At 38.0% G+C, this 11,488-nt stretch overlaps 1 protein-coding gene across 1 annotated transcript; it reads right to left on the bottom strand.

Moving 5' to 3' along the window:
- Positions 1 to 357: 357 nt before the first annotated feature.
- LOC105053598 (uncharacterized) lies at positions 358 to 906 on the bottom strand. The gene has a single exon (XM_010934831.2). It carries the CDS (start codon positions 904 to 906, stop codon positions 358 to 360), a length of 549 nt encoding a protein of 182 aa, XP_010933133.2.
- Positions 907 to 11,488: the final 10,582 nt, after the last annotated feature.

The following is an 11,488-nucleotide window of genomic DNA, read 5'->3' as shown; positions in this document are numbered from 1 at the left end:
AAAACTACAAATATATGAAAACTTCAAATGTACCTCTAACATTCATCACACACCTATACATTACTCACCCCTCGTAGGTAGATTTTCCTTCAAAGATCCCATTTGAATTCAATCTATAATTCCTCGTTGCTCCTTGTCTTTGCCCACATCAGTCATCATCACCATACCTTCTCCTCCTTGTTCTTGCATTCTTGATCTTCCTCTCATTCTTCTTCTTGTCTAAAGCACTGATGAACTCACATGACTAAGAAATATACTTTTTCCTCGTATCAAGGTCTTCGATAGTCATATACATATGACCAAAAGTAAACCCTAACTGTAGAATGCACTGTCGTTCACATAACAGTATGGTCTATCCTAGGGCTGATGGCCCAACCTAAGCTCTAAATCCAGTTCCTTTTCTTCATCAACATAATTCCTCTTCTCTTTCTCATACACACCACTCGAGCCATTGAACTGCATGCCCAAACCTAGCTGCAACTCCTGACCAAAAAGGCTCAGCTCACGTTGCCTCCGCGATCCCATACCATCATCCCTAGCCACCCTTGAATCCCCACCACCAGAAGATGATGCTGGGAAGCAGAAGCTATTGTTCTTCATCAAGGACTCGGAGACTTGAGAATAGGCCCGATGGTGGTACGAGTTCGGGATATTATATCCATAGCCTTCTAAATTCTCTTCAGCCTTTCCAGAGACCGAATACACCATCTGATCATGTTGCATCCTAGCTCGATCTTTTCGGTGGATGTTCATGTGGCCACCGAGGGCTTGTGCAGTGGTGAACCCCCTCTTGCAAAACATGCACTCATAGTAGGGTCGCATGGTCCTAGCATCATCAGTTGTTGGCTCTGGGGAGCTGGCCTTGCTGCTCGAGACCTTGGTGCCCTTGTTGTGACCACCTTCCATGTCCAAGGCTCAATCTATGGGGAGAAAGATGGAGGGATGGAGATGATTAATTTGGGGGGGATGGCGTTTTGTAAGGGAAGGAGTTGGCGTGGGGAAGGGTTGAAAAGGGGTCCAATCACAACAAGGAGATGTGAGGGGAACACGGCTTTAACGTCTAGCTTTAGTCAGTATTCAATTTGGCCGGCCTTGCTGCATTCTTGTCCACTGCGTATCTTTCCACGTCCAGTTGGTATATTATGTTTGGGTAAAACTTTCCCTCAGCTATTCTTGTTGCTTTCAAGAAGGGCTGTTGACCCAGTGGGAATTCAGGTGAGACACCGTTCACCTTCTCCTCCCATCTATATCGAAGTATTTTCATCTGTATATAAAACACCAGATATTCTATGAATAGAAGAGTCTTGGACCTTGTAACACCTATTCACATTAGCATACTACGTTTACTAGCTAAGGCAGCTGTATGCAGTAGTTTCATAAATGCTTAAGAATTGATGTAGCCTATGTATGGGTCTAATTTTGAACTTTTCGCACAATCTTTGACAACGTACATGACCCGGCCGATAGATCGAGTGCAATATATATGTGTGTGTGTGTGTGTGTGTGTGTGTGTGTGTGTCGATTGTTTGTTAGTGAAGTCAGAGAAGTCTCCCGCTAATCATGTGAAGATTCGAAGGTCATCAGCATTATGAGAACACTCCGTCAACATATATGGTGACTTGAGAGTCGAACCGTCATATATGCGTACGTAGGAATTCATCTATAAATTATTGATCATTGGACTAAGTAAATGGTAGACAAAAAGTACATGCTTTTATATGCATATAAATGTGGACTGTATAGATTGTCTTCTTTGCACACGTTAGCAGTTAGCTAGTCTTTTTGGTTGCAAGAGGAAGGTTATAACTTAACAAATAAATTTAATTTTGAAGAAGCTTATAAATTAAATTGATGCAGACTTGACTTCGAAACAGTATGTAGTTTTTTAGTCTCCCTAGCAAGTCTAGGAACAGACACGTACTATGGTTTATTTGCTTGCTATTTTTAATCACTGAATAACCTTCTGGCCTGCATATATATATTCAGAACTCAAAAGGATTCTGAACATACCATTGTGCTTCATGTGTGTTAAGCGCCGAATGAGTAAATTAATTGAGTTGTTTAAAGCCAATGGTCTGGTACGTTAAGGAGAAGGTGTTTGGACCCATGATTCCACTGTTTGGCACCTCAACACTTGGAATGGGTAGAGGTTCTGAACTTGACTCGAAATTGTGATGGCCTCACTATTATTGTTCAGATAAAAGAAGAAGGCATTGAGGAGGATGTCCACCATAACTTCCAGTTTTCAATACATAGGTGACATTTATATTGTATGCAAAAACCATTAGAAGTAAATTATCGAAGTATATATTTCAATATATCCGGTCTAGCTTCCTTTGAATTTTTTATAAATTATTCACAAGAAATATTGCAGCAGTGCCACCTTGCAGTTCAAATTAATCTCATCAATTTCCTATGGTACATACACTGAGGAAAGGGTTCCAAACAGTGGACCTCAGTTTTGTTGGCTGATTGTTTAAACTATGATACCATAGGTGTTTTTAAACTTTCTGGTAAACTCTTCAAATTTTTTGCGAGCCAACAGTTTCATTTTACACGGAGATGCACGTGCATTGGAACCAAGAACCAAATCGAAACATTCCCTGTGACAGTCAAGCTGGGGTGTATATAGAATTTTTAGAACAGTCAGGACAAACGTGATATTCTAGAACCGTATCCTAATTGGAGTAAAGAATGGAAATAGCACTGCTGGCAGTGACCTGCAAGACAACCAAAGACGAGCTAATTTCTGAAGGGTCCGGGTTGTCTCTTTGACATGAAAGAATTACTGATCCTTTTTTCACGACATCAACCACTACGTCATGCATCACATTTGCTTTCTCTTCTATCTATCTGCACAAATCTTGTAGCAACTATTGCACAATCCAACGGTATATATCACAAAAAAAAGATGAATCATTCTTCTGCATGAAAGATACAACCCGAACACACTTCTTTATAGACATAAGTTGCCAGCAGTAGTTAAGCAACTTTCATGCATAATGGCATGCAAAACCGATTGCTCCACAACTTCACTACTCAATGCTTCACGTAATGTAGAAAGCATGGTCCATCCAATCGAGAACGGATCCTTATTTTTTGAGTATCACAAAGGATCTCGTTCCCATTCATATCCAGCTGCCATGTAGTCAGCACAAGACGGAACCTTATGCATGCCTTTTCCTGGTCAATTAATTAGTGGTGTAATTAAAACTTCGGAAAAGACATCAGACCATTGGGAAAACTGGTGAGGCAGCTTGGGATGAACTAGACTACAGGCAGTCATTAATATATAACACCACTCTCTTCCAACAGGAAAGTGGCCCCCTCGACGTACATTAGATGGAACTGGAACGGCTTACACATTTGTGTGTAAGCTTGCACATGGAAAGCTTCTCCATTTGTTTCTTGAAAACCCTATATATAAAAGCTGAAGACAACGTGAGCGATGGCACCAACAAAGCGTTATTGCCTCTTAGCCCAAAAAAAAAGCGTTATTGCCCGGCAGGGGAGCATGAAACGAGTTTTGGAAAACCGTGTACGCTGAGGCTTTCAACGGGAACTCAAACGGAGGAATGTGGATGGGCGGCACTGGCCTGGGCAATTTGAGGTCACGTGAGTTGGACGTACGCAAGTACAAAGGCTCCACTCGCTTTCCAACTGCCCTCGCCTTTGCTCCTTGGGCATTCTAATGTTCTTGTCCCTCAACTGATGGTCGATATTATTAGAAAACAGGATGACACTATTGACCTACGCGGTTAGTAACTCATTTGTGCAGGGTTGTCCAAATGTTTTTGAGCCAAGTGCTGCTCCGTTTGTGACATATGTTGCACATAACGCTCGTGAATCTTAAGCATGGATCCTCGGTGTTATGCGGTTTGCACCACAAAGTGATGAATGCTATACAGTACTTGATAGCTTTCACTAAGAAATGAAGAGCTATCAAACAAGTTTCTTATATATATATATATAATGATAGATCTTAAGTTGCATTTGGTGTATCGTCAGATAATTTTACAAGATAATATAGATTACCTTCAGGATAAATTGTCATCATTAAATTATCAGTAATATTGATTACCATTTTTGATACACATAGATAATGTTACAGTAAAATTATTATAAATGTTGATTGATATGTTTAGTATGGCAATCATATTATCGATAATATAAAATCAAATTTCAAAATATTTTCAATAATTTTATCCAAATATTTTTTTTTCTTAGTGAGAAGTAACAGGAATGATATGGATGTGGTTGTGGTATGGAGAAGTGGCGGGCCGAGGGGTATATCGGAAAACGTGGGCACTGAGAGGGGTGAGGAGGGAGCGAGCGCATGTGGAGCCAAGGGGGTGATGCAGACTGGCATGGAGGAGCGACAGGGGGGTGCTGGGGGACAAGAGTAGAGGACTCGCAGGCAGACAAAGGAAGATGGAGGAGTTATAGGCTAGGGGCGCATGCAGAGGGAGGTAGGGGGAGGGAGAAGGGTTGGGTAATGAATTTTATGTATTTTTTTGAGAGATAATTTTATCTCAAATTTTTATTATAATATTATCAAAGAAATGACAATCTGGATAGCCACCCCTCTCCAAAATAATCCAGATAGCCTTCCATGAGGCAATCTGGAATACCACCCAAAAAATATACCAAATGCAGTAATTCAGATTATCACATTAAATTGCGAGCAATCTGGATAGATTGCCGGCTATCAAATGCAACCTTAAAATTGACCCAACCAACATGGCACATCCAATCAACTAGAGTCTGACATGAAACAATGATGAAATCCTCACCTTGACTAATTAATTTCTGTGACATGGTGATTTTGAAAGATGCACGGAGATGTCCAAATCTTTTCTCACTTGATTACAGCTAACCCATGATAGTGGAACGGTCTTTATAACTATGAGATCCATATTTCACCATACCTCTGAGATATGCAAGTGGTTATCCAGAACAATTTTCCTTGCATGCCCCAAGATTCCGATCATAATAGGCTTCGACCCTCTCCTATATAAACCAATATCTAGGGTTATTTTAGGTAAGTCTAAGTAGAGAGTGAAAGTGGGAAGTCCAAACTCTCTGAGTCACTGAGTCCAACTTGCGGCTTAGAGTTCAAGTGTTGGTGGAGACCTATGCAAGGTCTCTAACGGTCTCAAGCTGAGCAAAATCACAGAGGGATGCACTCACACACTACAAGAAAATATTTTTTTATCGATGGCTATTAGCGACGGTAATTTTTTCATCGTTAATAAAAATTTTTACCAATGGTGAATGACGACCAATAAATTTACCATCATAAAAAAATTTATTAGCGACGGCAGTTTTGACTTTTAGCGATGGCAAGTTGCGTCTCTAATAAGAAATAATTTTATTTTTTTAATTTAGTTCTAGAATTATTAGCGACGGAGTTACTTATTAGCGACGGCATTTTGTGGTTGCTAATAACCAAGTAATTTTATTTTTTTTATATGATTCTAAATTATTAGTGAGAGGTTATCTTATTAGCAATGTCATTTTACCATCTTTAATGATCAAGTAATTTTAATTTTTTAATTTATTTCTAGAATTATTAGCAATGAATTTATCTTATTAGCGACGGTAAATTACCATCGCTAATAACCCTAAATTTCTTCTCTGAATTTTTCTTCCCCCTACCCTGAGACTTATTAGTGATGGCTTAAATACATATTAGCGATGATAAAGCCGTTGCTATAAATTTAAATTTTAAAAATATCTATTAGCAATGACTTTAGCGATGAAAGCTAACCGTCACTAATAGTCTTCTCTAAAAATATCCTCGAGTCCCCGACTGCCTCCCCACTCCCACCCCTGCCTCCCCTCTCCCCCCCCCGCCTCCTGTCCCCCTTCTCCCCCGCCACACCGCTAGAGTCCCCGACCTTCTCCCCCCAGCCCGGCCCATGCCGCCATCCCCACCTCCAATCCGACGTCCTCTCGTCGAATTGCATGTTCTTGAGCCCTCTCCTTGCCCAATCACCCTCCGCCTCCCCTCTTCCCCCTGCCTCCGGTCCCCCTTCTCCTTGCTACACCGTCGAAGCCCCTGACGTCTTCCCCCAAGCCCTCACACCGCCATCCCCACCTCCGATCCGATGTCCCTTCGTCGGATCGTGTGTTCTCGAGCCCTCCCCTTGCCAGATCGCTCTTCTCTTGCCAGATCAGAGCCCCCGCCGCCTCTCCTTTTGCTGGACTGCCCCTCCCCTTATTGGATCGGACACCCTACCACCTCCCCCTTCTCCCCCCCGCCCATCCCCCTTTGGATGCCTAGCTGCCAGAGCACCACGCCGCAGACCTACCGCTGGACCCATGCTGTCGCCAGATGATTTTTATTAACACCGCCGCTGTCACCACAACCCATTCCCACCTTTTTAAATTTTTTATATTTAAAATTATATTTATCTGATTAATTTAAAATTAATAATATTTAAATTTAAATATTATTAATTTAAATATTAATAATATTTAAATTAATAATATTATTAATTTAAGTAATATTATTAATAATGTTATTAATATTATTATTTAAATTAATATTAATAATATTTAAATTAATAATATTATTAATTTAAATAATATTATTAATAATATTATTTAAATTAATATTATTCTCGAGAGGTGGAACTACTTTGGGAAGCTCTCTGACGAGAGTAGTCCTATTACCTTCGACGATAGGGGTTCAAGATCAGACCACCATCGGATAAGGCTGGAAGTGGGTCGGGCCAATCCGGGCCAGACCCAGTCCGAGCCCAATTTGAAATTTTTTATCGAACTTCGAGCCGGGCTTAGGTCCAAAAATTTTTAAAAGACCCAAGCTTGAGCCCGAGCCCGACCCAAATAAATTGGGCCAGCCCATCACCAACATCACTCTCGATTCCCTCTGAAAAAATTTAAAAAAAATCTAAAGCCCTATAAGGCCGAACCCATTAAGGTGGCTAGCCAAAATGATGATAATGCTTGCTAGGTCTCCGATGACGACGATGACCTCCTAGCTCCTGGAGCTTGAGCTTGGTCTGGGCGGTGCCATCGATTTCGGTGAAGATGATGCCAGTCTCAAGGGCATGGACATGGACGGTGAGGAGCCACACTATAACAAAACAGGATATTAATGATGAAAAAAATTTATCGCTAATAGCCGATTTTCATCACTAATAGGTATTAGCAATAAAAATTTTATTGCTAATATTTAGTCATCAATAATGCCATCGTTGATAATTTTTACGATGAAAAAATTTTTTATCATAAATAATAAATATTATCGATGAAAAATTTTTATTATTAAAAAAATTATTTTTTTTTGAAAACTATTTATGATGAAAAATTTTAGTCATAAAAAAGATGATTTACGTGAAATTAATTATTTACGATAAATTTTATTCATGCTATTAATTTAATTAAAAATTTTAATAAAAATTAAATTAAAAATATATTAGCGATGTAAACTTTTCATCACAAATATATCAATTTTTGATAAAAATTTTTATCACTAATAAATATTAAATTAATAGCGATGAAAATATTTTCATTGCTATTAATTTAAATAATTTTTAAAAAAAATTAAATTTAAAAAAAAATTAGTGACATAAATTTTTTATCATAAATATGATTATTTACAATGAAAATATTTTTATCACTATTAATTTAATTAAAATTTTTTATAAAAATTAAATTTAAAAAAATATTAGCGATATAAATTTTTCATCATAAATAAATTATTTATGATGAAAATATTTTATCACCATTAATTTAATTAAAAATTTTTATGAAAATTAAATTTAAAAAATATTAGCAACATAAATTTTACATCATAAATATTTCAAATTCTGACGTATATTTTCATCGCTATTAATTTAATATAAAATTTTAATATTCTAAATTTATTAAAAAATTATTTATGATTAATTTTCTATTGATAATATATTTTTTGATGACTACTATTTTATCAAAAATAATCTGGAGTTTTTAAATTTTTTAAATTTTTCTTTTTTTTAAATATTGGCGATGAAATATTTTTGTTGAGATTAAGGTTATTATCGATGAAAAAATATTTTCTATCATAAATAATTAAATTATGTATGATAAAAATATTTTCATCATAAATATTTTAAAATTTAAAATTAAAATAAATAATGTATCATTTACAATGAAAATATTTATCACAAATAATTCATATTTACGATGAAATTTTTTTCATCACTAATTTTTTACTATTTACAATGAAAATATATTTTTATCATAAATATTTTATTATTTATGATGAATATAATTTTTTATCATAAATATAGTTATTGACAATAAAAATTATTTATATCGTAAATAATTCCATCATAAAAATATACTTTTCTTATAGTGCCAGGCGGCAGCGGCTACAATTGAGACTGACGTGGGTGGCAAGACCGACGTGGGTGGCAAGACCAGTCGCAGGCCTCACCGACGCTGTCGAAGAGCTTGTCGGACTCTCTAAGAGAGGTCGAGGCGATCGAGGAAGATTGGGTAGTAGGGCTTGAGAGCGGCGGTCGGGGGAGATGGGGGGTCGAGGCCCAAGAAAGCGACGGTCGGGGGAGGGGCGGAGTGCAGTCGAGGCCGAGGAGCTGCGGTCCAGGGTAGAATGGGCACGACGGAGGCGAACCTGTGAAAAGAAGAGCACATGTGGGAGATTGGAGGGGGAGCCCGACGCCACTGAAGATCGGGAGGAGAGCGACGACAGAGATCGATGGCCGATGGGAGAGCAGGGAGGATCGGGAGTGAGGATGGCAATGGTCGATGGATGGGGCTAGGGCTCTTCGAGATGAGACCTCAATAGAAAAAATCAAAACTTGAAAGGGAGATTGAAGGATGGAATGTCGGATAGAAGTCTTAAAATTTGAGCTCATGATCAGGCTAAATAGCTCAAATTTTGCTCGATCCCTAACTGGGTCGAACCAGCCAAAAGTAGGCCCGAGTCTGACCCGAAAGTAAAATGGGCCCATTTTTTGATCCGAGCCCGGCCTGAATGATTTTGGGATGAGCCCGAAACCCTACCCGAAGTTGACCCGACCTGAAGCCAGCCAGGCTCGATGGGCCTCGGGCCAGCTCGAGCCCACTTCTAGTCCTACCGTCGGGCCGATTCTAGCCTACTCATTTACTCCGATGGTGGTCGGAGCAGCTCGATGATTGGATTCTAGGCCCTAGGCCCAGTCCGAAGTTCGAAAAAAAATTTTCGATCAGACTCACAGAGGGGTGTGGTCTGGTCCATCCCGACCTGTTTCCAACCCTATTTGCAATCCCGCTTGGTACTTTGAAACCTCCAGGATGGGATTTGCCTGGATGCCATGCTGGTGTACTTGCACGGTCTAATCGTTTGGCACACTCCAAGTTTGCATGCACAAGATGCACATCCCGACCATCTCTATTTGCAATGATGTTCTTTAATTAAAAATTTAGTATTTTAAAAATTTTAAAAGTATTGTATTGCATATATCGATAGACTCATCTTTTGATTAATGTACATATTTTACGGTATCCATATATTTTTATATTTTTGTATGAATCGGAGAATTATGTACATTGACCAATTGACTGTTTAATTTGGACAGTTTAAAATTGCAATTAATTACATAGGTTATTACAGTAATCAAACGGTATGTTGAGAGTTCGAAAAAAATTTAGATAGTATTTCTTTTTAGTTCTCCTTACACATCTTCAGCTGTATGAGGAGACTAAGAGAAAATACTGCCAAAATTTTTTTAGCCACTATTACGTATCGTTTGATTACTGTAATTGATCTATAGAATTAATGCAACTCCTGAATGGGATATGACCTTTTATACCTATTAGTTGATAATAGAATACATTTATTATGTAAGCCATTTTAAATAATAAAATATTTGGTAAGCATTTTATCTTGTATTTATATATGCAGAATCCTTATATAGTATTCCATGACCGTAGTTAAATGGACCATCGAGTAGTCGACGGAGTGATTTCTGCTGAATATAAGGAAGGTTTCAAGTACTTCTGTGCTTATGCTTTTGGGAATGCTGCACTCTTAATTCAAAGACGAGCTCATTATCCTTATAAGAGATGTGTCAATAGAGAAATGCTTGATAGGGATATAATAATTGTCCATTTATATAGAAGTGAATTTATGCCAAACTAAAGTATTGGTACCTGTATGGAGAGATATGGGAGACAATTGCAAGGGTTGGAAGTCCTCAGCAAGACAGGACACAGACAGAATGGTAGACATGGTTATGGATGTGGCTGGTTTTGAATTTGATTGAGATATAGAGGATGATCCAGAAGCTGACAGCAGTGATTTTTATCGTATGCTAAAAGATGCTGACGAACTACTGTGGCTGGGATGTGAAATACATATTGTATTATCAGCTGTATAAAATTGTTGAACTTGAAGATCGAGTTTAATATGATGGTCAATTATTATGATAGAATGGTAGCAATAACAAAGAAGATGCTATCGAAGGATGAGAAGCATGTTGAGAGCTTCTATGCTTCAAAAAAAATGGTGAAAGGATTAAGCATGTGATATGAGAAGATAGATACATACCATAATGATTGCATGCTTTTCTACAAGGAGGACCAACTGAAGAGTACATGGGATGTATACGGTAAAGTCGATTTAAGCGGAGGTAAGAGGATAGAAATCAAAAGGATATATCAATAAGGTTCTTCGATACCTTCTTCTCACTCCTAAGCTTCAAAGATTCTACTTGTCCAAGAGTACTGTCGGACAGATGAGATGGCATAAAGAAGGGATTCACAAGTACACTGATATGGTGAATCATCCATCGAATAATGAGGCATGGAAGAAACTTGATGCTTGTCATCCTTTATTTGCTCAGGAATCATGCAATGTCTGATTGGATCTATCTACAGATGGATTTACACCGTTCAGTCATACAACAGTCCTTATTCATGTTGGTCAATCTTTATTACTCTATTCAATCTGCCGTTTGGGATGTGTATAAAAGAACATAACATCTTTCTTACATTAGTTATTGTGGACCACGACATCTTGGTAGAAGCATTGATGTATATCTAAGACCTCTTGTTGATGAGCTGAAATTTCTATAGTTCGATGGCATACGTATATTTGATGTATTGAAAAAATAGAATTTTGTAATGAAGATGCATTAATGTGGATCGTTAGTGATTTTTCTACTTATGGGATGTTAGCAGGATGGAGCACTCATGGGAAGCTAGCATGTCCCTATTACATAGAGAACATAAAATCATTTCAACTTGAGCATAGTTGTAAGTCCTACTGTTTCGATTGTCATCATCAATTTCTCCACAACCATCATCCTTTTCGAAAGTAATGGGATAGTTTTAGGAGGAATAAGATAGAGAAAGACATGCACCTCCATATCTCAGTAGTATGAAAGTGTTTCAAACACTACAACAAAAATATTATAAGCGACGAAAATTTTTCATCGCTAATAACTATTTTCGTCACTAATAGTTATTAGGATAA

Source organism: Elaeis guineensis, chromosome 11 (assembly GCF_000442705.2).
Source record: "Elaeis guineensis isolate ETL-2024a chromosome 11, EG11, whole genome shotgun sequence".
Lineage (NCBI taxonomy): Eukaryota > Viridiplantae > Streptophyta > Magnoliopsida > Arecales > Arecaceae > Elaeis > Elaeis guineensis.
The sequence above is the reverse complement of the archived record's forward strand: the minus strand, read 5'-3'. Positions and strand labels throughout refer to the sequence as shown.

Coding starts and splice junctions, on each gene's coding strand:
- LOC105053598 (XM_010934831.2), bottom strand. CDS start 906: ATGGAAGGTGGTCACAACAAGGGCACCAAGGTCTCGAGCAGCAAGGCC.